The following is a 26147-nucleotide window of genomic DNA, read 5'->3' as shown; positions in this document are numbered from 1 at the left end:
TATGGGGGGGGGGGGGGGGGGGGCTGAAGGAGGAAGCTGCATCTGCATGATAACCTGCCTCCCTCCTCCCAGCTGCTCGGCCAAACGCCTCCCCCCGACGGCACGTCCCTCACGTTGCCACGGCTACGGGGTGGACGTGCAGAGGGGCAGGGCAGCCACGCGATGATGTCATCATCTCTCTGCTGCATCACATGCAGCATCGGCTACAAGGACACGGCATGTTCACATGCACGACCTCAAAGAATCACACACATGAACACAGTGACTCTAATTACAGCTCAAATACGCCAAATCAAGCTTTGATGCTTTACATGTGTTACGGTTTCATCTCATTGGAGGCGGTGGCAGTGTCCAGTGTTAAACTGCATTGACTTAATGATGATGAGGTGGTCACAACGATGTTCTGCTGTTTGTTCAGTAACTATTACACACACATTCAGCAGCTCAGTGGCTGAACTGCATTCATTCTAAACCTTATTAAATCACTTCCTGTGTTGTTATGTACTAATTACACCCTAATTCCTTCAGCGTATACTAATTGAGACTCAACAGTTGAAGCCCCCGTTTTGCTGATGAGGCCTGATGCAACTAATCACTGCATTTCTATACATAGTCACACAGACCCCTCCTCTCCGGCAGCTTAGTTACGTCACCACGTGCTGCGTGAAATGGCCGTGTCTGCTGACGGATGACGAGCAAAGCTCCCCCTGCTTGAACTGCTGTGAATCAGCGCTTCGCTTCGTTAGCCTGTTCTCGCCACAGCTCCTCTCAGGGTCATTAAAGGAGACAGACCGAGGGAGAAGGGGGCTCCGCTCTGACCCGCCTCCTGCACTACCTGCTGTCATGGCTGCTAGAGGTGACCTTCATCTGCAGCGAGAGAGCACCGCTCCAGAAATATACAATAAGAAAAATAGAAATTAGAATAAACAATAAGATTTTACAGGTTTCAAACCTGCAGCAGTTAGTTTCATGTTAAAGCAGATTATTTACATCAGCTATTTAGTAACTAAATCTAAACCGTTCCACAGCTCTGCTTCCTGTCTACAGTTTGAAGCATCACTCAGCAGTTTCACTGGTCTAATCTCTAAAACTAGTAGCTAGTGCTACTAGCGTGCTAACTAGAAAGGGTCTGTTCAAGTGGCCGGTTTGACAGGGTCCAAATGGAAATGACTTTGATTTGTTTCTTCACACAGTGATGAAGCCAAAGCCCTCAGAGAAACATAAAGTTAGCAGAGAAGCTGTTGTTGATGAAAGTAAATGAAACTGTAGAAAACGAGAGCGTGAAAGCAGCTGATGGACACGGATGAGGCCTCGGCCTCAAACCTCTGCACCTCCGGCGCCTCATTAACGTGCTCCATTGAGCGCTTTCTGTCTGACTGCAAACTGGCGCCAGAGGAATGAAGGCTGGGCTCCAGCAGCACGTCTGACGCGCATGAAGGCGGCGTCAGAGCACTGAACCCTCAGAAAAGCAGATATTAGTTTATCACGCGAAGCTAGAAATTCAATCTGTGAATGTGAGAGCAGCAGAGAAAGACTTTTACATCATCTTTTCTTTATCTAAGACCCAACGTCACAAACATCCTGAAACATCTTCATCTTCATAAGTAACAGGGAAACTATGTATGAAGTACAATGAACAAAGTAACTATGTGTAACATGCAGCGGTCAGACACCAGGGGGCAGCAGAGGGACACAATCAGCCAATAATTGTGTGTCCATTGACGCCACCTGGTGCAAGATGGACTGGATGGACAGAACAGCAGGCCCTGAACGCATGAGGTGTGGATGGGCTCCAGCAGGGGGCGCAGTCACGCAAACGGACTTGTCCAGTCTTCTGTGTTGTGGATCTGCTGCAAGTCACAGTAAACCACCACTAAAGTCCTAATGTCTCACCGGCCTGAACGTCTGCTGCTGGTTTCAATCAGGACGTTTCTAGAGCCTAAAGCTGGACGTGGTGAACACTGATAAGTGCTGAGCTTGTTGTGGTGGCCTCAGCGCCAGGCCTTTATGTCCCCACCACTGTTTTAAGTCAGTTACTTGTTGAATATATTGATGTGCGTATAAATAGCTGAGTCTTGTACAGTCCGGTGGTGTCACTGTGTCGCTGGAGTCAAAAATAACCTGACTGCTGCCCACAAGTGTTGAGCCAAGGAGGAGAGGCCGTCTCAGAAACCTAAGAAGGTCCCAGAAGGTTTTCACTCGGCAACTGTCGTCAAATATTTCAAGGTCTAGTGTAGATTGATATTTTTATTTTGAAGGTTTTAACCCTGATTTATTCTAAATGGATGTTGTTCTGTGTAAACAATATTCTTGTTAGTGTTTACAGACATTTAAAGGTTTCTACCTGTAAAGGTTTTCTAAGACAAATCCTGTATTGTTTAAATGCAGTGGATGAGACATGCCTTCAGGTATTAAATCATAATAATAGATTTGGAGCTTTGGATGCACACGCCTCATCTCCAAAGTGCAGAATGGGAGCAAAATTTGGGGGTAAAAGCTATATATAGTCTGAAGTGGCTCCATACATGGGGAGGAAGGGGGACAGCATTCCTCCCCTGACACGCTATTAGTTTTGTTACCATCAGCAAGTGCTTCCCAAGCGGCATCAGGCTGGTCTGCCACCGCTTTGCTCTGTTTTATTCTCCTGAGGTAAGTGGCTTCACTCAATATTTAAAGTGATATTAATTCTGATGAGGTTTTGTCAGACATGGGATGAGGGAATCGTGTCTGTAGATAATGTGGCTCCTGTGTCAGGCTGCTGTACCTCCTTCCACACCAGCCTGTTAAGAGGCTGAAGCGCCGTCCTTCATTTACAGAAGGAAGCATGACGTTGGTTTATACTTGGTCTGTTAACTGCTCTGGATAATGGTTTTAATGAACAGTGCAAAGCTGTGCACTGCTGCTAATGACTCCAACCATGGAATCGACTGACGGGTGAAAGCTATTCATAGTTAAATGTGTTGGGTTGAAACAGTGCTCCAGCGGTTACAGCTGTGTCTCCTAAATGAATATAATATATAACATGTGCAACAACTGTGATATGAAGAGACAGCCTTTATGTTCTCTTTAGTGTTTGTCCTATTTGGTGAATCTGAGGCCGACTTCAGTGACAGCACTAACACATGTTTGGTCTCCTCCCCCTGGTGCTCTGGGCCAGGTCTCCTTGAAGTGGTCCTGCCATGGCGTCCAAAGTCAAACCGTGGTATAAGAAGCATGAGAGTCAAGTCAAAACCGATTATGCTTATGGTCACACTAAACACGTTGCGAAGCAGACAGAAAGGTAGGACGAGCCACGCTGCTCTGCCAGGCTGAGACGCGCTGCTTCCCTGGCTGCTCACTGCTCTTTATCGCTGCGACTGAAGTGTTGCTATTGTTAGATGTTGGACTGAGAGCATCACTGACCCCTTGGCTCCGGTTGGGCTTCGAGCACTCACTGCCTTTGACCAAGTGACACAGTATCAGGACCCCGTGTTTGTTGAGTGAGGGAACCAGCTCTGAGCTCACCATGAGCTGCTTCTGCTGCTTCAGGCTGCTGCCAAGTGATCAGTCGTCGCCTCCTGCTGTCAGCCCGGCGCTGCCAAGGCTCGGTGTGAGCAGGCCTGTGGTTCTGCCCAGCGGCTCGTACTGGAACTACCGTCAGCCTGAACCCACATGCTCAAAGCCTGACACTGAATCAGGCTGAACTGATTCTAACGATTTCTTATTTTTTAATTTAATGACTAGTAACGAATTACCATGGTTTCATTTATTTCGACTGGAAATGGGATAAGAATTCTAACTATAACGTCATAAAACCAGTAACGGAGTGCGAGGGCCTCAAGCTATTTTAGCACTGAAGCTGCTTTTGCAAAACTAAGAACAAAATGATGTTGGTATCTAAATTTATTCCAATGACAACTATAAAGGTATGGACTGTCCCTGCAACAGGAAATCAAGCTCCAAGTCGGAGAGCAAGGTGCAGGTCCAGGCCACAGAGGCTATGGCACAAGCAGCCTATACGGTGCCGGCGTTCCGGCAGAGGTGAGCAAATATTCAGAGCCACCATGACAACGATGCTACATGTGCTGATGCTGCTCTATGCTTTTGTGCTTTAAGGACTGAGGAGACTGAGGAGTACCAGAGAGTGACCACCAATGTGGGGAGAGGTCTGTCCGTCATCCAGGAGGAGCTGCACAGGATGAGGATGGCTACCAAGGCCCAGGTGGAGAGCCTGGCCATCCAAAGAGAGGTAGAGAAGAGTCCATACTGGTCACAGAACAGACACTGGGGATTATTTCACACTAGCACAGTATTACATCACCTAAATACCGATGTTTTACACCTGTCTGTTTATTGCTAATGACAACGTGCAGCGCTATGATGATTCCCAGGTGTAGTCATATTTGGCTGAACCTCACCTGCAGGTAAAGGACATGATGCCTAAGAGAGGGGACCTGTTGGAGGACATTCCCAGGATGCCTGACTTTCTAGTGGCTCTACGGCCTCACACCGTTTGGGAGAAGACCCCTGTGAAGCTGTTCTGCACCGTGCAGGGAACCCCCAGGCCCATCGTCAAATGGTTGGTAGAGGTTCAAACCCGGCTGAGTGTGAGGGTGCGACCGTCTCACTGACTCTGAGCGTCTGCAGGTATAAAGGAGGAGTCCCAGTCGACCCACTGAGCGCCCCAGGAAAGTACAAGATCGAGAACAAGTATGGAGTCCACAGTCTGATCATTAGCAGGTACGAGCCCACGACACAGCAGCTGGTTGTGGCAGACAGAAGCAGACGGTGTCAGATCCGACCTCCGGTCCTGACGCGCTCAGACTGAAGGCTGCTGCTTCAAGACTCCTCAGCTGTTGGTGTCAGAGCGCTGAGCTTTGCGTCATTCGAGCCATGAATTCCTCCCCCTCCTCCCTCCCCCGTCTCTCCCTCAGAGAGCTTGAGTAGCTACGTTACAGGGTCAGTGAGGAAACTCACTGTAAAAAGTTGAAACTGAATAAATCAAAAGATGGAAGATGCTCCCATTTTCTTCCTATAATGACCTAGCAAGTAACAAAGCACAGCCTTGCTTCACTCTGAGCTGTTTGTGTTGCAGGTGTGTTGTGAGTGACACCGCTGAGTACAGTGCAGTGGCCACCAACCAGCACGGCTCGGCCACCAGCATGGCCACCGTCACTGTCAAGAGTAAGTCTCTGCTTCATGATGCGTTCAGGGTGCGCTCTGCTCGTCTCACTTCCTCTTTGGCCTTCCCCACAGGACCCGCAGGTTCCGGGGAGGCCTGTCATCTGGGTCTAGGTGAGAACAGGCTCCTGTTCAGGGAGGCAGGTCCTCCGTGTGCTCACGTGGCGCCTGGACGAGTTCCATGTCTGCTTTCACTCACGTTCTGTCTGTTAACGGACGGCCCATCCTTGTGTCCCAGTTCCTCACCTGACGGAGATCCACCCCAGTAAGCTGGAGGTCAGCTTCCTGGACCGCTTCTCCGTCAGCTTCGGTGTGGAGGGCAGCTCCATCAGCCTGGTGTGCACCCTGGTGGTGGTGCCCAACCTGCCCAACGTGCCGCCGCTCGCCCAGTGGTACAGAGACGGTCCGTGGAGCTGCCGCTCATGGTCTGCTTGGCTGTGTCTGCACCTTCCTCACCGTTTCCTGCCATCTGCCATTGACAGATAAACTGCTGAAGCCGAGTGAGCTGGTGGAGATGTCGGTGAGTGGCACCGCCGCCCGTCTGACGCTGCCCCAGCTGGCCAAGGACGACGAGGGCCTCTACACCCTCCGCATCTTCACCAAAGACGGCACCGCCGAGCACAGCGCCTACCTGTTTGTGTCAGGTAGGACCTGAAGGCAGCGCCACAGCTGGATGTCGAGCCTCTCTCTCTGTTTGAGCAGTTTCCTGTTCACATTGTTGAGACGTTTCTACGCTTGCTTCCTCCTTCCTAACTTGTGTCCTTGTTTCCTTATTCCATAGACGCTGCTCCCTCTGCCCCCAAGGCCCCTGGTGCACCAATGAGCGTGAAGGCCTATGACATCAACGCAGACTACGTCCTGGTTGCCTGGAAACCCCCCAACACCGTCAACGAGGCGCCAATCACCGGATACTTCGTGGATCGGTCGGTTCAGAACCTGAAACCACTTGGGCCGCTCTTTTTATAGGCTGCAGCTGGAACGCGGGTCTGAGCATTAGGCCACAGCTTCTTACATATACAAGACGGGTTGGGCTGTTGATAAAAGCATTCAGCGTTTTAGGATCTTCTGATGGACATTTTTACTAGTTTATTTAATTTATTGATCATTGGTTTAATGTTCCATTACTCCATTACCAGCATCACATAGTTTACTATAAAACATGAATTCTGAGCTTTTAATGCTCATTCATTCAGCTGCTCCTGATGATGACGATGATGAAGATGAGGATGATGAGGATGATGATGATGATGATGATGATGATGATGATGATGATGATGATGATGATGATGATGATGATGATGATGATGATGATGATGATCATGATTATGACCTGCAGGTGTGAATCCGGCAGTGACTCTTGGGTTCAGTGTAACGACGCCCCGGTGAAGGTCTGTAAGTACCCGGTCCACGGCCTGAGCCTGGGACGCTCCTACCACTTCCGTGTCAGAGCCGTGAACAGCGCCGGCATCAGCAGAGCGTCACGCAAGTCCGACAAGGTCACGGCCATCGACGCGGCTGAGAGCGAGAGGCTGCAAGGTAAAGAGGAAGGTAAATATGCAGGAGGCAGCAGCTGCACGCGGGTCCTAACAGACCCGCTGCGTTTGTTCTCTGCAACAGTGATTAAAATCCAAGGGAAGTACGACATAGTGATCAGAGACCATGAGCTGGAAGGTAACGTAGTCCGGTTCTGATCCACAACATCGCGTCCTTCACAGACCAAACTCTAACATCCGCTCATTCCAACCTCTTAATATTTTAAAACAGCAAATTTACTAACTTTAACCTTAAAATGACACTTGTTTTAATAATGTTAAACTATTCTTTAAATCTGATTTTTTTGACTTTTACTTATCTTTAACCAAACACATGAACAACACAACCTGAGATCAGTGACTCTACAGAAACGTGAGCTCCGTCTGTGTGAGACCTTCACGAGTGGAAGTCGTTTTAACACCAGAAACTGGCTGTTTAGAATCCTGATACGTGGTTAAAATCCGCACTAACGTCTTCGTCAAAGCTACTCGAATCAAACGTTTTCCTAACGTTTGCGGTTTCCATTTTTCACCTTATTCCACTTTGAGTTGTCTTCTGTCCAAACTCAATCATTTATTGCTGAAGCTACTGTAAGTCCCACATGTTACTGCAGTGTGTTTCAGGAGGAGGTTCCTTCAGTCCTGGGTCTCTAGAACAATGAGAACCGGAGGTTTTGCTTTGCAGCGGTAGTAGAGTAGTCTGATCTCACCCAGCGCTGTGGGCCTCTGCAGTAGCGTCTGCTCGTGTTCATGACCCGCTCCCCATCCAGGCCGTGTACCGGTGCCGGGGCAGCCCGGCGGCGTGCACGCGTCCGAGGCCTTGCGATCGCACGTGGTGCTGAGCTGGACGCCTCCCAGCCCGCGAGGACCAGCTCCTCTGTGGTACGTCGTCGAGAAGGTGTGTGATGCTGCACTTTCCCCAACACGACTGAGGCACCGGCGTGTGTGAGGCCTTAGTTGTAGTAAATGTGTGTCATCCTGTAACTAAAAAGTGAAGCAGACTCAGCCCAGACCCACGGCCCCCCCTCACGCCCCTCGACTCTCTCTCAGTGCTTAGCAGGCACTGGGGCGTGGCAGCGGGTCGGCGCCGCCGTCAGACTGCTCTCCCCTCGTTACCCGCTTTTTGATTTGCAAGACGGGCAAAAGTACCAGTTCCGGGTGTATGCGGTCAACGCGCACGGCTCCAGCGAGGCCTCGCTGCCCTCGGAGCCCATCCAAAAGGTCGACCCGGAGGGTAAGGGTCCGAATCCGTGCACGCTCCCACTCAAACAGCACTTTTCATGTCAGTGACTGACTGAGGCGCGTGTGCAGGTGCGCAGCTCTGTTGAACGTGATCACTGTGTGTTCCAGGTGCTGAGCTGCCGCTCGGTAGGTCGACAGCTTCCAACCACTGTCCTCACTGCTTAACACCACAGAGCTGTTCACCACTGAGTGCTACTGAAGCCACCGTGTGCTGAGTAGATACACAGTCCCCTGAGGCAGCACGTCCAGCTTCATCCTGGTTCTGTCCTCAGGGCAAACTAAGCTAAGAGGCTTCAGCTCTGCCACTGTGCTTCATGTTTTAATATGCAGCTGATGCTTCACACACACGATGATGCGTGTGAATTAGACACAAATGTCATTATCATGAAGAGTCAGCTCAGAGATCAAACCCCGTCCTGTATGTTAAAACCTGGTGACAGGTGACGTGTAGCAGATTGAAACCGGGTCTGCGTCTGTGTTAGAGTTCACGCTTCATCTCACTGCTAACGCTAACGCTGTCATCTGCTAACGCTAACGCTGTCATCTGCTAACGCTGACAGGAGTCCCCTCTGCTCCCGGTCACGTCGTCGCCACCAGAAACACCAAGTCGTCCGTGTTCGTGCAGTGGGAGGCTCCCAAGACCCCCAAAGGCCTGATGGGATATTACATCGACGGCCGCGTCGTTGGAGCCAAAGACTGGTTCCCCTGCAACAACAAACCTTTCAAACACACCAGGTGAGCGCCGGGGCCCGTGGGCCGAGGACGCGTGTGACGCTCCACTAAAACGCTGCCGCCGCAGGTTCGTGGTTCACGGCCTGATCCCCGGAGAGAGCTACGTGTTCCGTGTCCAAGCCGTCAACGTGTTCGGCCTCAGCGAGGAGTCGCAGGAGTCGTCCCCCATCGCCGTGGAGCCGGCCCTGGGTGAGACCTGAGGCCTAGCGCCTCGCAGTTTGAGAGGAGCTGTCAGGAACAGGCTGCGTTTCTCATTCAGTGAGCTGCTTCTGTTGTTGTGTTCAGGGAAGGAGGTGGAGTACGGTACGTTTCAAACAGCTGATTTGTGTCTCACCTGACTCACGCTTCTCCCTGTCTGAGCTTCACTTTGCTTCCTGTGCTGAATCACAGCGTCTGCTTTATGAAGCACATTCACTGCCTTCACATGCAAACCGCTGAAGCCTCTAACGAGCATTAATCATTAAGTGTGCTGCAGCCACCCCCAGCGCCCCCCACGGCATCACCATGCTGAGCAGCGACGGCTCCTCCATAACCGTGGCCTGGAAGCAGCCCCGACACTGCGGCGGCTCCAAGGTCAACGCCTACTACATCGACAAGCGCGACGCCGACACTTTGGTCTGGAAGGAGTTCAACCTGAGCGGCATCGCGGACAGAGTCTGCACTGTGAGCAGCAGAGTGGCCGAGTAAGGTGCTTCACCAGGAGGCGCTTCCTAAACCACACGTCTGTGTTCAGGTTGGAGATCTGACCTCAGGAACCTTCTACGAGTTCAGGGTGCAGGCCGGGAACCTCGCTGGCGTTGGGCTGCCGTCCGCTGCCAGCGCTCCCATGAAATGTGAAGCCTGGACCATGAACGAACCAGGTTCAAGATCTGTCTTTGCATCAGCTCCGACTGTGTGTGAACGCAGCACAAAGCAGGGTGACTTCTGTCTGTCCACCACCTGCAGGTCCAGCTTACGACCTCAGCTTCAGTGAGGTCAGAGGTCATTCCCTGGTCGTCCTCTGGAAAGCCCCCGTCTACACTGGAGCTGGTGCCGTGACCGGGTACTTTGTGGACATGGCCAAGAAGGGCTCCACTGAGTTTGTTACCCTGAACCAGGAAGCCGTGAGCCACCGCTACCTGCAGGTCAGACACTGCTGTCTGTCAGGGACGAGCAGCATCACACCAGCGTCCCAGACTCACCCCGCTCCTGCCCCCAGGTCACCGGCCTGGAGGAAGGCCAGTCCTACGTCTTCAGAGTTCGAGCCGTCAACGCTAGCGGCGCGGGGCGAGCGTCCCAGCTGTCGGACCCGGTCTGTGCCAGAGCTCTGCCAGGTGCCGTGCGGCTCCACACAGCGGCTGCTTCCTGCGTCCTGCTGCGGCTCTACTCACTGCTCATGTTCACAGGCACCAAGGAGATTGTGGCCGGAGTGGATGAGGAGACGGGCGACGTCTTCCTGTCTCTGGAGGCCTGTGAGATCTGTGAGACGTCCAAGTTCGTGTGGTCCAAGAACTACAAAGCCATCGGCGACTGTCCCAGAGTCACTGTGTCCGCAAAAGGCCGAACGTAAGTCAAGGAAGCAGCTGAGTCCTCACTGAAGTCAGCGCAAGGCAAACCTGAGACCTGCTTCTTATAGCTGGTAATAACAATGAACCTTTACAGCTCCAGACTGACTTTCACCAACCCCGACAAGGACGATTTGGGCAGATACTCTGTGGTCGTCACTGACACGGACGGCGTCTCCTCCAGCCACACTCTGACTGAAGACAGTAGGTCAAGTAGCTTCTAGCGCTGCCACTTCCAAGCGTTGTGCTTCATTTTGAGTCTCTCCTGCAGCCCTGAACACCATGCTGGAGCTCAGCTATGCCATCAGACACCCAGGTGACCTCCATGACGCATTCAGAGCAGCCCCCGCCTCACGCTGGGAAAGCCACTAATGCCTCATCTTTGTTGTTTATGCAGTTGTTCCTCTGAAACATGGTCTGAACTATGAGATTCTGGAGAAGGGTCACGTTCGTTTCTGGCTGCAGGCCGTCAAACTCTCACCGTCCGTGTCCTACAGGTTCATCGTCAATGACAAGGAGGTCTCCAGCGGAGAGGTAACGCGGCTCCACGGAGGCAGGAGCACGGCTCACTTACAGCCTCACCACTAGATGCCACCAAGTCCACACATGATTCACTGCATTACATGAAACATGGAATTACAGCAACACAAAGGCTAAAACATCTGTTCATCCTGTGTAAACAACTCCTCGTGTTCAGGGTCAGAAGATCAGCCACGATGTGACCACAGGAATCATCCAGATGACTGTGGACCATTTCACCAGAGCCAACGAGGGCACGTACACCGTGCAGATCAACGACGGCAAGGCCAAGACCCAGAGCTCCCTGGTTCTGGTGGGAGATGGTGAGATGCTGGAGCAGAAGCGGGAGCAGTGGCCGGACGGAGCGTTTGGATAAAGCTATTACATATTCTGTAGATTGTCATCAGTTCATAGGGTTAAACTATTAAAGCTGATCTGACCTGTGGGCAGCAGTAAAGTCCACTGACTCTGTCTCTGTTGTCAGTGTTCAAGGCCGCTCTGAAGGAGGCCGAGTTCCAGAGGAAGGAGCACCTGAGGAAACAAGGTACCACCCAGAAGCCCCGGAGGATGCCGTGTTGTGGTTTCTATGGTAACCAGGGTTGTTCTCGCGTTTAGGTCCACATTTCTCTGAGTATCTGTACTTCACCGTGACTGAGGACTGTACCGTGATGCTCGCCTGCAAGGTAAGAATGTCGCCTGCTGAAGAGCAGACGTCACTCTGCTAATGTGCGTGCTGCCCGTCAGGTGGCCAACGTGAAGAAGGACACAGCTTTACACTGGTACAAGGAGGAGGAGGAGATCCTTCCAGAAGCTCCCTCCACCGTCATGTCTGGATCCTGCGCTCTCCCCATCCCACTGGTAACTAACACAGCTAACACTGGGTCAGACTAAGCCTTCAATGAGGCCTGGATCACGGAACCCTTGTCTTCTCAGTTCTCCAGGAAGGATCAGGGAGTTTACAAGGCTGTGCTCAGTGACGACAAAGGGAAGGACACGTCCGTGTTGGACATATCAGGACAAGGTGCGCTTTGATTCAAACAGGCCTGTTTCTGTGTTGGTTCTTACTGGATTTAATGCTCTCCTCCCTCCATGAACAGTGTTTGACGACATCATCAACGCCATCGCTCAGAACGCAGGTAAGTTAACCAGCCGTAAGTAGCAGAGGTGAGCTCCGGCAGAACCCATGAAGCGCTCGGCCTGAACCGAGTCCTGGTGTGCTGCCTTCAGGTGCGTCCGCCTCGGAGCTGGTGCTGCAGTGCACTCCAGAGGGCATCAGGCTGCAGTGCTACATGAACTACTACACGGAGGAGATGAAGACCGTCTGGAAACACAAGTACAGTCTAAACGCTGGCCACCGACGCCTCATTCATGTAGAAGCTTTCACCAAAGCAGCTTCACAGGCGCCGGACCTCACTCACAGCAGCCAGCTCTGCTCAGTTACTTTACTATGAGACAGATGGTCTGTTGATGGGGTGATTCTTACAACACTATGAATTTCCATCCAAATGCCGCAGGGAGAGTAAAATCGCCTCGTCTGAGAAGATGAGGATCGGCGGCACCGCAGAGATGGCCTGGATGCAGATCTGCGACCCGTCCGACAAGGAGAAGGGTCACTACGCCATCGAGATCTCAGACGGCGTCAAGACTCACGTCAGAACCTTTGACCTGTCTGGACAAGGTAAACAGGAAATAGGAATGGATGTTGAGTTTTGTCGACCTTTTCTCAGTAAACCTTGACTCATCTCTGTGTTTTGCTTGTTTTGCAGCTTACACTGACGCCTGTGAGGAGTATCTGAGACTCAAGTAATACACTTCACAGGAGTTTGCTACATGTTTTTCTGTTGTAGCCATAATATAATCACACTTTCCTCTTTTTCAGGGCAGCTGCATTTGCTGAGAAGAGTGAGTACAACAGATTTATTTCCTGTTCCCGATAATGTAGTCTCTAGTCTGAGCAGGAGTCACGCTGAGTCTGTGTCTCCTCAGACCGCGGCAGAGTGGTCGGAGGTCTGCCCGACGTGGTCACCATCATGGAGGAGAAGGTGAGCGTGGGTTCTCATGACGCGGTGCCCCAGCAGCATTCCTACAGTATGAAAGCTAGAAATGAGCCACAGCCTGCTCTGTAAAGGAGAGCAGGAGCATGAGGCAGCACATGATGGTCAGTGGCTCCAAACACGCTTCAGGTTTGCTTCAGCAGCAGCTGACTGCGTTTGACAGGCCTTCAGCTGGTGATTGTCCACATTAACATTATCACATGATGATGAACACGTTTTGACCCCACTCGACTCCTGATCCTCTCCAGTCCCTGAGTCTGACCTGCACCGTGTGGGGCGAGCCGACCCCCGAGGTCACCTGGTTCAAGAACGAGCAGGAGGTGGCCTCCTGCGAACACACCCGGGTCACGTTCGACGGCGGCAAGTTCGCCAGCCTCGTCATCAACAAAGTCACTCCCGACGACTCCGGGAAGTACAGCATCAACGTGAGGAACAAGTACGGCGGCGAGTTTGTGGAGATCACCGTCAGCGTGTACCGGCACGGCGAGCCCGTCCCCGAACCCAAGCTGGGCCAGCCCAAAGCGGCCACGCCGGCCCCCCCCTCCAAGACCCCCACCCCCGTCCCCTCCAAGACCCCCACCCCGGCGCCCTCCATGAAGAGCCCCACCCCTGCGTCCACCCCTGCGTCCACCCCCGTGCCCAAGTCCCCCACCCCCCCACGCAGCGTCAAGTCCCCCACCCCCCCCAGGTTCATGAAGTCTCCAACCCCACCCAGGAAGTGAGGGCGGTGGTGAGTCTGAGGGGGAACCTGAGTGTAGCATGAGTGTGGCAGCGTTAGATATAGTCACTGCTGAATCCCGCTCTGGAACAGGCCACCTACCAGTTCTGGCAGCGGCACCAGCACAGATGTGTGTTTGAGGTATTACATGTCAGCGGATGCAGGTGTAGATGTCAGTGGAACCTGGGTCTTGTTCAGAGTGTCAGTGACACGGGCCAGGAAACATGAGCGTATGTGATGGAGGGAACAAACAGAGACACGTGTTCCAACAGAAGGTTCAGTGGGAGCTGATGTCTGGATGAACCCGACTCGTCGCCTCTGTGCCACCGCTGACTTTTAGTTCCCAGATGAGCTGAAATAAGGTCCGGCCAGAATTGGAATGTGATTTGACTGATGGTGCAGAGGTGTGTTTATGCTGTGAGCCCAGGTTTGGTTCTAGTGCCAAATGACTGGAGCAGCCACTTCCTGCCCGCGCTGCTCTGGCAGGGAGCTTCTCTGTCTTTTTCCCCCTCAGTGCTTTGTAACGGCAATAAACTTTACTTATCGGCCTTTGTCTGTTGTCTTCTTAAGACTCTTCACACTAAACACACAAACTGATGAGTCTCCAGCTCAGAGGAGCTGAGTGACACCTGGATACAGAAGGTAAACAAAGCAGCTCCTGCACCTGAAACTCCGGTGAGCGGCGGTGGGCGGGGCTTCATACGCTGCAGTATGAGTGGTGTGAACAGGGCAGGTTCGACAGGCTATTCGTTTACCCGGAGGATCCACACCTTAGTTCAGCAGCTCACGTCGAGTCGGACCCAGCTCCTCCAGCGTCAGGGTGCTTCTGGACTACAGGCCAAGCGGAGGCGGCGCCCCCAGTCATGAAGTAAGTCTTTACATTGACTTTGCCTGATGTCAGTCAGTAATGAGTCATGTGTGATTGACTGGACGTGGCTGCAGGTGACACTGTTCTAGTTTCACTTTTGAAGCCATTCCTGCTTTTCTGTCTGAATGTGACTTGGAGCTGTGGCTTCGTTTGGGCAAGTGCTCTCGTCCGTGTTAACAGCCATGCGACCTGTCTCACCAAAGGTAAAACCTGTTGCACGTGGAGACAGGAGGGAGGATCCAGCTCCATGGAGTCCAATCTGTCGTGTTTGTCTTCGCTGAAAGGCGAAACCGAGCAGATTTATATCCAGCCGCACTATAAAGAGTCGTACCGCCTGGCGATCTATGCCCTGCTGTGTGGAGGCAGGGAGGCCTACGACGCCTTCCTCCGCGCAGAGAGCATCAGCCACTTCCTGTCAGAGGAGGAGGTCGCCTTCATCTTGGAGAACGCTCGGTCACCAGATGTGGAGGATGAGTCAGAGCAGAGACGAGCTGCCGGCTGCGACGCCCCCCCCTCCACCTACCTCCCCATGGAGTCGGACGAGGAGGTGCCGGGCCTGGAGCTGGGCTGGCCGGGGGTCAGCGGCAGCCACACGGACACCAGCATCAGCCTGCTGTTCCACCCCCCCAGACCCAACACCCCCACCATCAAAGAGGTGGTCCGCAAACACATCCAGCACGCCGAGCAGGTGAGAGCCACTTCCTGCGAACCGCACATGCAGTTAAGCAGACGCAGCAGTATCAGTAGCCGCGAACACAATAAAAGGTGTAACTAAGAGGAGTAACACAGTAAACTAGGGCTTGGCTTTACATAAACCCACACTGCTCCTGTCAAAACATTCAGCAACACCTTCAACCCACGCTTCCTCTGAGTCCAGTCGTCCCAGTTAACCCAGAACATTTACTGGGAGACAACTAACTAACAACAATCATCTTCATCAAAGCAAAAGCTGAAAAACATTCACTAATATCGTTTCAGAAAACCAGCGTCTGCATTTAATGGCTGATCATTTTTTAACCTCATTTACTGTAAAAAGGCAAACGTGGAGGTCTTCAGTTTGAGCCTTACAGTAACTACCATCAAGTGGCATTAAGCTTCAGGGACACAATTCTAAAATCATTAGTCACTTCTCCTTTTGTTAGATTTGTTAGATTGTCACAGCATGAAGGATGAACAGACCAATTAAAGAACAGACTTCAGGCTAAAGCTAAAGGACGTGTTTCACCTTCAGACCTTCGCTGTGTGCGCTGATCCCAGCTGAAACTGGGAGAGCTCCCTTTTATCCACACAGAAATCAGTCGCGCTGTCAGACCTGATTTCTGTCACTTCGTCATACAAGCTGTGACGCGTCCTGTGAACATGCGTGTTCTGCAACGTTTGGACTCGGCTAGAAAGGAGCGTTTCACTCCACGCGGACTCGGACAGAGAATCTCACACACATTTTCTGTCACTTCCTTTAAACGTTCTTGTTCTTCCAGCTGGTGAGCTGGAAGGATCCAATGAGGTCGGCTGAGCCTCACATGAAACACTAAAAGTCACACGTCAGTCAAAATCTACACAACTATCAAAGGAACACAGCACATGTCTCACACCTGCCTGTTGTTTTCTGACGACCTGAAATTGGCTGTATTTCTTCAGTCCTACTTCATCTCTGAACCCAACGTGCCTCCTTGTTTCCTTGTGTCTGCAGCTAATTGCTGTAACGATGGACGTCTTCACGGACGTGGACATCTTCAAGGAGGTGGTCAGTGCGACGCTCAGAGGTGTGGTGGTCTACATCCTCCTGGATTATTCCCACTTCAGGAGCTTCTACAACATGTCCCAGAGGGTGGGAGTGAACATCCAGGACCTCAAGGTGAGACGCACCGATCCATCAGAAGTGGCGAGAAGGACAAGCAAATGGTTCCCAGTTTACACCAGTTTACATGAGAGCAAACGTTGGCTCAGTCTGGAAAGTCCACTTCACCTGATACTTAGTTCTCTGTAAACCGACCAGAGCGCATCCAGGAAATGAAGGAATGCTGCTGAGGCTTCAGAACGCACTCAGTACAGATCAACAGGAGAACCTCGTTAGGCTTCACAGAAGCTGAGCCACGCTGAATGAAATGAGACGCACTTGATCTTGTGTAAACAAGACACAATGTGTAAATGTGTGTCCACGGCTGAATATGAGGTGTGAATCACATGAAGGCTCCGTTCAAACCTGGTCCATTTCCAGGTGGTCGACTCAGATCTCAGATGAAGCTCGTTAAACCCTCGCTGGTTCCTCCAGCTTTCTGTTGCTTGGACTAGATCTGGCATTACTCCACATCTGTGTGGAAATGCTGCCGATTACTAGCACTTCCTGCTGCAGCAGGACCGTCATTATCATACGCGGCGGCTGCAGCAGCAGCCGGAGGACAGACTGTCGGCACGTCTGGATTTTCCTGTTCAACAGCATCAGGACGACGTTTCCACAGTCTAAACAATAAGTCATGAGAAGGAACACAGTGACAGCCTGTGATCAGGAACCGCATCAACAACACGGGTTTCATCTTGTTGGGTGTGTGTGTGTGTGTGTGTGTGTGTGTGTGTGTGTGTGTGTGTGTGTGTGTGTGTGTGTGTGTGTGTGTGTGTGTGTGTGTGTGTGTGTGTGTGTGTGTGTGTGTGTGCGTGCATGTGCGTGTGCGTGTGCGTGTGCGTGTGTGTGTGTGTGTCTCACTGCATTTTCCTTCAGCAGTAAAAAAAAAAAATGATTATAAGATGTGATTATAGGAAGGAATCATCTGCTACAGGTTTCTTTCCAACCCTCTACTGATGCAGACAATGCTGCTCACACACATCATGGAAGTCCCACATAAAATGGCATTAAATATGATGATGTAGTGCCGTCGCCTCACAGATGGAATGATCTGACTTTGAACCCACCATTAGCCACCAGTCAGTCAGTAGTCACCAGGTGCACGGCTCTCATTCTCATTCTTTACAGTGTTATTTCTACAGCTACAGCAGAAGTAAAACTTGTTTAACAACATTCACACGCAAAGTGAAGAAGTGGACAGTTTCTTAAATGTCCCAAACAATGAGCGAACGCTCTTCTGTCTAAAGTGCTTGACATTCCACTTGTCACTTTGCTAATGCATGCGAGCAGCAAGTTAACAAACAAGTTCAGTCCATCCCAAGTGATGATGAAGACTGTGATTAACCCACACATTTCCTGTTTACGGCTGGACGGTTGTGAACAGGTTGTTTTACTTCTGATGAAATGTTTTTCCTTTTACAAAAGCGTGAGATGTGGTCAGAGGTGTTCCAACAGTCAGCAGCAGTGTGTCACATAATGTGAATGTTAAACATGTTGGGATGTCACGCGTAGGCCCACACCAAACCATGAGATTTCAGCTGTTTGATGTTTGTTGGTGTGTATCTGTGGGTTTAGATGCTGCACACACAAACTAACGAGCACTAGTTCAAATAGAGTGTGTTTGTCTATGTTTTGTAGGAACATTTGCATCGAGGTAACAAAGCCAATCGATTTGAGCTTAGCAACCTCAATAACATGCATGATTTTAAAAGCTAACATAGAAAAAAAGAAAGAAAAAAGAAAAAAAGAGAAAAAAAAGAAAGATGTTAATAAACACATTACAGCTGGAAGTGAACGTGAACTGTATTTTACATTTGTTTTATGTCAGAACATGCGTGTCCGGACCGTTGAGGGTCTGCAGTATCAGTGTCAGTCTGGGCTGAAGTTCCATGGAGGGTTGGAACAGAAGTTTCTGCTGGTGGACTGCAGCACCGTCTTGTATGGGTCGTACAGGTGAGATGCGTTTCCTGCGTTTTCTTTTTGGACCCCTCCGTCAGATCTTACCCGGCAGAGGTGCTTCTGGTTTGTGACGGTGCCTTCGTTCTAATCTTCAGCTATACGTGGGCGTACGAGAAGCTCAACGTGAGCATGGTCTTGGTGGTCACCGGTCAGCTGCTTTGGTCCTATGACGAGGAGTTTCGGAGGCTGTACGCACGCTCCACGGAGCCTGCGGTTCTGTCCAGGGAGCGGCCGTCTGTCCAGCACAGAAACGCCGTGGGGATGCAGAGGACCAGCTCCAGTCGTCTCTCTCTTCATCAGTTTCATACGCAGCCAAGCGCGATGCACGGCATGAGAACAGCTCAGGATAACGCTGCCACCATGAGCAGAGGGCTGAGCGTGCAGGAAAAGCTGCATCAGTCCCACAGTCCTGACATGGGGAGTCTGCTCAGGGGCTACAGTTATGGTGCAGACCTGCAGAACACAAACTCCATGACCCGGCTGAAGATGGGGACCAAGGACATTGGACGGAGTGTATCTAAGATGAGAGGTGATGGGGATCTGCTAGCAACCAAGAGACTCCCGCAACAAATCCGGCATTTAAAACGATACGGCGCAGATCAAAACATGATACCATTTAACTCTGAAATGTCACTGCACAGGTGGAAGATTGACTCCTACCTTAATGGAAGCGATATGCCTGTGGACGCATCATACGACAGAATATCCCCTATGACATCACCACATAACAGTCACACAGGCCTCAACGAGTATCCGTCACAGGTGATTCACAGCAGGTCCAGGGAAATTAAATCCAGGATGGAAGAAAGGCGGCAGAAGAGGCTCAGTCTGCAGGAGTTTGTCCATCTCAGAAGGAGCCAAGAGTCCCTGAGGTCCATGTATTCCACGGTGGAGAGACCTGTTCACATGTCGTCACTGAGAAGTCTGGACATGAGGCAGGGTGTGGCAGAGTTCGAGCCAAATGCACACAGTCATTTGAACAATGACGCAGCCACTCATCAAGGGCCACGTAGGGAAAGCAACAGGCGAGAGCCAGCTGCCACTCATGGCCACAACCCGGCCTTTCAGTACGATGCCAACGTGGCTCAGGATCGAAATGCACGGGAGATGTGTGCCTGGCATGACCCCCCCCCTGATTTAGATACCGGACTGGATGATCCGTCACTCCAGTCTTCATATTTGCAGTCCAGCAGTCTCAGCCTCCAGCACCCAAGAACAATGGAGTCTTTGACTGAGGTCCCTGAAGAGAAGGAGAGTTCCAATTCTCACGCCAAGAGTTTGGACTCATCTGCCGACAATGTCAAAAGCGAGAAAATTCACCAACATTACCAACCTGTTCTACACCCGTGTCACAAGGAGCAGACTAAAGGTCCTTCAGTGGACGGGACCAAAAGCTCAGGCTCAGCAGCTCCAAGAGAACGAAAGAAATCAGCATCTAGTGACACTTCTCAGCCTGCAGTACAAACCAAGAGCAGTCACCCAGAAACGCAACAAGAGGAGCCGAAAATACAGAGAAAGAATTCCATGAAAAAGAAAGTACAGTCAATGTTTTCATCAGACGAGAAGAAAGCGTCCAAAAAAGAGGAGCGCTCCCTTCAAAGAAAGGCCTCGATCAAATCACAGAGTCCCTCTGGGTCAAACCAGAACCAGGACTCCGTGAATGGGCTGCACAACCACTCCACAGAGGCAGAGAAGCAGAAGTCCACGTTCTCAAGACTGGGTTCTTATCGTTCAAGCAAGAAGAAGGCAACCCTTGCAGCAGAGCAGGAGCACAGCTCCAGGAGCAGCCCGGACGGCGGCCTCATGGTCTCTCAGGCCGCCATCGACAAGGCCTACAGCCGATACGAGTTCCTGCTGGGCAGCGACAGAAGCTCCTCCCTGAAAAGGAGCGACTCTGGCTATCAGAATCAGAGTGGTACCGACAAGAAACTGGGCCGATTCATGCAGCGAATGGGAAATCTGATGAGCAAGAATAAGCAGAGCTGAAGGAGGAGGAGAAAATCAGCCGACGGGAGCCTTTATAGCTCATCGAGCTCTAAACACTGAGCTCAGGGTGTGAAAGTGCGTCTCTTTCTATTCAGCTCATGAGACAAATACGCATCAGAGCTTGGGAGCTTCAGTATTAGGAAGAATAACTGTCACTTGAGGTTTTGGTGCTTTTTTGTGCTGGACATTAAAACGTATCTTTCCTGCATTATATTTATTCTACCTCTGTCTTCTTCTAAAAAGGCATTTACTGATTGTCTGACATCAGGGTCAAAACTGTCACTGAAACGTGGGAGACAGGAACTCTGGTCACCAGAGGGGGCGCTGTTGTCCCACTTTCCATCAGTTGATGACATGATGAGAATAAGTAGACAATTACTTTTGGTTTAAAATTGCTGATCCTGGAAGATTAAACATTTATTTTTTTAAGCCCTGTGAAACCGTTTACCTCATGTGTGTTGGTGTTTTAGCAGCTTTAAATCACAAACACAGCTCAGTTGTAGAGGCTAAACTATGAGCATGGATCCTCTCCACCCACTGCAGCTGGTCCTGAGCAGCAGCTGGAAGTTTTCCTGTTGTTTGCCATTTCCACCGCTTCACCTTCGCTAAATGTTTATGATCATGTGGAAGTGTCTTTTCCAGCTGTACGCGTTTCTTTATCAGGCTGCGTTAATCAGCTTCCTGCCACAACAGCTGCTGTTCAGGAAAGTAAAAGCACGTCAACACACTCAGGACAAAAAAAGCAGGATTTTGCACACTGAGGGTTTAGTTTGTATCTTTACTTCAGAATGACTCCGAAAAACATCAACAGTCTGTAAAAGAATATTAAAATGGCATCATAATAAGATGTAAAATGTCTGTTTTTATTGAGTGTGCGTCATTTCTAGATGAAATACTCCAAACACTTGTTTCTCTCATCGTCCAGTTCTTGGGTTTCAATCTCAAACTTCTTCATGGCGATGAAATACTGAACGAAGGGCTCTCCCAGGGAGCTGCACATGACGTGATCCTCGCCGAGCGCCTCCAGCGCGTCGTCCAGCTTCACAGGGATGGAGAAGTCCTTCTGCTGCCCGGGGGCCTTGCTGAGCGCGCCCTCAGCGCTCAGGCCGCGTCTGATGCCGTCCAGGCCCGCGGCCACGGTGGCGGCCAGCACCACGTAGGGGTTGGCCATGGCCGAGCCCAGCTTGTTGTCGATGTGCGCCTCCCGGCCGCCGTGGCACTTGATGTTGAAGGAGCTGCTGTTGTCGTTGCTGCCGCAGGTGGCGTACAGCAGCCGTTTGGGGTCCTTGGCGGCCTTGGCGATGTGGCTGCGGCAGCCGAGGCCGGGCGACATCAGGCAGCTCAGAGCGGCGGCGTGGGTGAGGAGGCCGGCCAGCCATCTCCTGCCGATGTCCGACAGCTCCGCCGCCTTCTCGCCGCTGTGGAAGAGGCTGCGGCGGCCGCTAGCGTCCCACAGGCTGTGGGACAGCACCCCGGCGTTGTACAGGCCGTCGTCGGTAAAGAAGCTGGCGATGTAGCTGTGTTTACGCGCCATTTCTTTGATGCCGGTGCGGAAGGTGAAGGCGCTGTCGGCAGCCGCGATCCCGAACTCGGGCCTGAGGTTGATCTCCATCTGGCCGGGCCCGCTGGCTGAGGCGATGCTGTCTACATCTGCGCCCATGCAGTACATGTTGTCCACCAGCTGCTGGAAGAAAGGCAGGTCGTGGTTGCTCAGGAGGGTGGTCGCCGGGAACAGCAGCGTCTTGGGGCCGATGCGGTCCGGCGCTCCGAGGACGCAGCACTCGTAGGTGAAGGACGAGTGCAGGGAGAAGCCCAGGCTGTGGAGCTGGCCCAGCAGCTGCTTGGCGATGAGGCGGGGCGACGTGCGAAGGGGGCTTCCTGTCACCGTGCAGGGGTCGCAGATGACTCGCGCCGTTTGCTCGGCCCAGGGCAGCACCTTGAAGGTGGACAGGTCGGGGATCAGAAGGACGTCGCTGCTGAAGTTGGCCGTGCTGACGTGGTCCACTTCGTTGCTCTTGGGGCTCAGCGTCAGCTCCAGGTAGCTTCTAGGCATTGGGACCCCATACACCGCCTTCTCCTGCAGAGGCAACAGTTAAACATGAGTGGGGAGGGAAAGGGCTTCTGGGGCGTGTGGGTTGAAACGGATGTCTGGCAGCAGACAATGACCTGCTACCTGACTGTTTCCAAACTTCACCCACAGACTCTTTATCTGCTGTCAACTCCTCTAATTAGACACTTCAAGCCTTTTCTGTCCTTCACTACAACATCCGATGCTGATAAAACGATGGAGGGATTACATGGAAGAAGCGGACAGGCACTGTCTTAGACCTGGACACCCCATGGAGGTCGATGGCCTCGAAGCGAACAAAGGTGATATTTTCTCTGGCGATCTGCTGCTTGATCTGCTCCATGGATGCAAAGAACCTCAGATTCCCAGAAGTCTCAGTTGAGTCAGTCTCGTTATCTGTGAGGAACAATATCAATAATAGTAATCACAGATTTGGAATCGAATCCACTCTTAACACTTTTAATTCTTAATTACAATCTAGCTGAGTCAGTACTGATTAGAACCACTTAGATCGTGGTTCTATCGTACACAATGTGCTGTAGTACTGAGCCCATACTACATCATGCAGAACAGACACTACACATGAGCTGTGACCCATCACCATCAGGGACAATGGTGAACAAGTAGAACATAAAACCCTCAAAGACCTCGATGTAAAAATAATTGCCATGGAATGTGGAGATATACAACATGTTGGATGCTGGAGTATAAAGTCAGTTTAATAGTCAAGTAAACATTACATAATCATCATTACATAAATAAATGGAATTCTTTTGTAAATTTTCTCACCCAAGTGCGGGTGGAGGGTGACCAACCTGTGTGAGGAGCTGCAGTCTGTCCCCAGGAGCCGTGGCTTTCACTCGGGTTCGCCCTGCCTCCAGGCTGCCTATCTGTGTTTGCATCAGCCCTGCATGAGCTGGATGGATCCATGCCGGAGGGCAGCTGAATAGACCTGGCCCCTCTTCTGGAAGCATCACAGACGGGTTTGAAGGTGCTGAACAGCCTGTGGGAGCTTCCATCATTCTGCCTTTCACTGGGTTCTCCCCCTCCGCCGCCCGCGTGCAGGTACGTATACGGGCTTCCCGGCTTCCCCTCCTCTCTCCCCCGGATGCTGAGCAGAGGACTTTCCCTCAGGATGCTCTTGAGCTCCTCCATGCTCTGCCGGGGGACGGCCCTCTTGCAGTAGGACACCCTGGCCTCAGATGGTGCCTCCCCAGGCCAGTCCTCCCCCACAGAAGGCTCCTCCATGGGGCCGCCCACCGGCTCTGGGGGCCGGTGAGGCAGCAGGCCGATGGAGATCACAGTGGGGGGGTCTGAGGACACGGAGGCACTGGGGGGGGGGTGGACGATGGAAGGACCCCCTGCTCCGCTGCTCCAGTCCGGCGGAGGCGCGTACCTCCCAGTCACCCTCACTCCCTTCCTGCTGCCGAGGCTCATCCCTGTTCCATCGATCTGGTCTTTGCTTCTGCCCTGGTCCTGCTGAAGAACACACAGTGTAATGTGTTGAAATAAAGTATTACAGGATGGAAATATTCAAATCTGTTGTTATAAAAGAGAAAAAAAGAGAGAAAGACTGTCACAAAAAACCTAATGCCAAATGAAACAAATACGTTAGTGTGCAGTTGTTACCTTGAAATCTTCAGAGTCATTCATTTCTTTGAATGTTCATGAAAAGTGATTTGTAAATTTGATAACCTCGTATGAAGGCGCAGCGTCATTCGCACCTTAATTTTTATAGACAATTATTACAATAGTGACGGATTAGAAATTTCTTTCAGCCCCCAGCGTCCGCCGGAGACCAGCTGGAGACTGGCCCCGTCCGGCTGGCGCTGAACGCTGAACCACGTCGGCTTCCAGCTCATTGGCTGCAGACGGGAGCATTCACAGGCGCTTTGTGTGGCTGCAGAGAGGATGTGCACAGCTCAGCAGGTCTGTACAGCTCAGCTTCCAGAAAGACGAGGCGCCTGTTCCACAGATGAAAACACAGCGAGGCTCAGACAAAGGCTGCTGCTTCTGGTGCTGCTCGTTTGTTCAATAACTCACAATCTGCACCACATTTCTTGCAGAAGAATCCAAAGATGTAAAAGACTTTGAATGTGGTTCTAATCTCATCACAAGATTTTGACTTTCTGCCTCACAGTCAACCTGGAACCAAGTGTCACGCATGTGAGCATGTGATGCTGCCGCTAAACGGACCTTCTGGCGCTGCTGTTGTCAGCTACTCTATTATTATATTTACACACAAATCCACTGAAACTCCAGCTTTTTATGTGTTAAGGTTAATGCTGCTGCTAATGTGACTTAACTTTGACATAAACTTGAAGAATACACATCAAATGATCTGAGAAATTGAATTTAATTAGGACTCAATCTCCTCAGACACCAGTTCCCATCCTGTCACCATTAGGTTTAATGTGCAGGTTAATGATGCGAACCAGTTTCCCAAACAAAGACGTAACTCACACAGGAAAACTTGAACCCCGGTCCAGACACAGTCATGAATTCAGGCTGTAGATCAGGATAATGTAGCTTTTGACCATGTGTGAACTGGGCTCCACAAAAACATCTCAAATATATGTTTTTGTTTAATTACAAATGAAAATATTAACAATGAAAATTTCTTTGGCTTCCTTAAAGGGACATAATCATGCAGCTGTGTGAATCCTTCAGGCGACAGGTGAATCTTAAAGTTCTAGAAATATTACAAACGAGTGCACATTTTTAACCTGTGATTAATCTGCTAATTTTAGCTTTTCCTCTGATAAATATTGTTCTATGAAGCCGAGGCTCAGTCTTTTTATAACAGGTGGATGCCTGTTGTAAGCCATCAGGCTGCCTGCAACTCTGGCAAACAGATGAGCCTGTGTCAGTGTCAGCTCAATGCGAGATTTATTCAGAAAACGTCAAGGACTCAAATTCATTTAACCTTAAACGTTTAATCGTTACCATGGTTACAAGAAAATAGATAGACGTAGTTACAGGGGGAATAATAAAACACAATTAAGGACGATTCTCGCATCCACCACTTCAATAACTGATGGAGCGAAGAGGTTCAGAGCAGGAGTAAACTAAAGGGAAGAGTCCAAATGTCGTGACTGAACCTGACAGAATCTCTACACTGCTGAAAACCAGAGCAAGAACAAAAAGGAAAACTGCCAAATCACCGTCATCACCATTAAGCCAGCTTTGCAGCAGGGCTGTGGTCAGAGCACTGTCAGAGCTCTGACAACCTTCCAACTTTACTGTTGTATTTGTATTACATCCGTCCTAGACGACAGAAATAAAGCTTTAATGCCGTGTGTCAGTTATGTCTGGATCCTTTCTGCTGCTTTTTCTGTTCACATGCAGGAGGGGAAGGAGCAGGGGGCCACCGGACCTGCGCTGCAGCTGGGAGATGTCTGGACATCACACCCCGCTGTTCAGGGTGGGGTTTCAACAGCATTGTCAAGCTGGAGACAATTCAGGATGGAGGAAAAAAGGGTGTTCACCGGGTTGCTCTTCAAAATAAAACGACTGTGCGTTCCTAAGTAAAAGTGAAGTGGAAGTAAAGTGGCCCTGTGACAGCAACACAACACAGAACATGTAATTGATCACGAGTGCTAGGATTTGACCAACAGTAGTGCCGCTGTAGATTTGTAGTTAAGATAAACACTTTATTTTTTCTACTACCACTAATTGTCACAGTGGCTATGAGATACATGACACACACAAAGTAAAACACAATTTTGTGTCAATAATAAATATTTCACATCATATATCGACAATATTTAATGTAATACGACTATTATTATATTATTATTATAATTATATATTATGATTATTATTGTTATTATTATTATAACGCAGGCTGATAATTTATTTTGAAACATGATTCCGGAAGCTGCCCTCCCCGGTCTTTCGCCTTGTGTGTCTCGCCGTAGAAGAT

General features: G+C 50.8%; 3 protein-coding genes across 7 annotated transcripts; 2 read left to right on the top strand and 1 right to left on the bottom strand.

Moving 5' to 3' along the window:
* The first annotated feature begins 2491 nt into the window (after nt 1-2491).
* Nucleotides 2492-14049, top strand: myom2a (myomesin 2a). 4 transcript variants are annotated; one of them, XM_029160017.3, is made up of 39 exons: nt 2492-2649; nt 3158-3280; nt 3928-4020; nt 4096-4228; nt 4404-4558; nt 4627-4719; nt 5075-5163; nt 5236-5274; nt 5399-5563; nt 5643-5804; nt 5942-6083; nt 6497-6696; nt 6778-6831; nt 7463-7590; nt 7743-7926; nt 8043-8060; nt 8495-8669; nt 8734-8855; nt 8952-8969; nt 9142-9329; nt 9400-9526; nt 9612-9790; nt 9865-9979; nt 10052-10211; nt 10308-10414; nt 10482-10526; nt 10608-10744; nt 10908-11052; nt 11214-11273; nt 11345-11412; nt 11474-11587; nt 11663-11750; nt 11827-11865; nt 11957-12062; nt 12244-12407; nt 12496-12532; nt 12609-12631; nt 12716-12771; nt 13032-14049. In XM_029160017.3, exons 2-39 carry the CDS (start codon nt 3180-3182, stop codon nt 13503-13505), a joined length of 4503 nt encoding a protein of 1500 aa, XP_029015850.1. In that variant the 5' UTR covers nt 2492-2649; nt 3158-3179; the 3' UTR covers nt 13506-14049. The 4 variants fall into 4 exon arrangements, with proteins under 4 accessions (XP_029015850.1, XP_029015859.1, XP_029015867.1 ...); XM_029160026.3 differs by lacking the exon at nt 8952-8969; XM_055509397.1 differs by lacking the exon at nt 3158-3280 and having other exon boundaries at nt 2510-2649.
* A 170-nt stretch (nt 14050-14219) lies between these two features.
* LOC114861106 (protein FAM83H-like) lies at nt 14220-21012 on the top strand. The gene is made up of 5 exons (XM_029160129.3): nt 14220-14369; nt 14573-15057; nt 16060-16224; nt 18038-18162; nt 18264-21012. Exons 2-5 carry the CDS (start codon nt 14617-14619, stop codon nt 20152-20154), a joined length of 2622 nt encoding a protein of 873 aa, XP_029015962.1. The 5' UTR covers nt 14220-14369; nt 14573-14616; the 3' UTR covers nt 20155-21012.
* On the bottom strand, nt 20997-24024 carry lgsn (lengsin, lens protein with glutamine synthetase domain). 2 transcript variants are annotated; one of them, XM_029160210.3, is made up of 4 exons: nt 23852-24024; nt 23038-23701; nt 22452-22618; nt 20997-22231 (listed from the first exon to the last, which is right to left on the bottom strand). In XM_029160210.3, exons 1-4 carry the CDS (start codon nt 23873-23875, stop codon nt 21038-21040), a joined length of 2049 nt encoding a protein of 682 aa, XP_029016043.1. In that variant the 5' UTR covers nt 23876-24024; the 3' UTR covers nt 20997-21037. The 2 variants fall into 2 exon arrangements, with proteins under 2 accessions (XP_029016043.1, XP_040926075.1); XM_041070141.2 differs by having other exon boundaries at nt 23038-23698.
* Between the last annotated feature and the right edge of the window lie 2123 nt (nt 24025-26147).

Source organism: Betta splendens, chromosome 1 (genome assembly GCF_900634795.4).
Source record: "Betta splendens chromosome 1, fBetSpl5.4, whole genome shotgun sequence".
Taxonomy (NCBI): domain Eukaryota; kingdom Metazoa; phylum Chordata; class Actinopteri; order Anabantiformes; family Osphronemidae; genus Betta; species Betta splendens.
The sequence above is the reverse complement of the archived record's forward strand: the minus strand, read 5'-3'. Positions and strand labels throughout refer to the sequence as shown.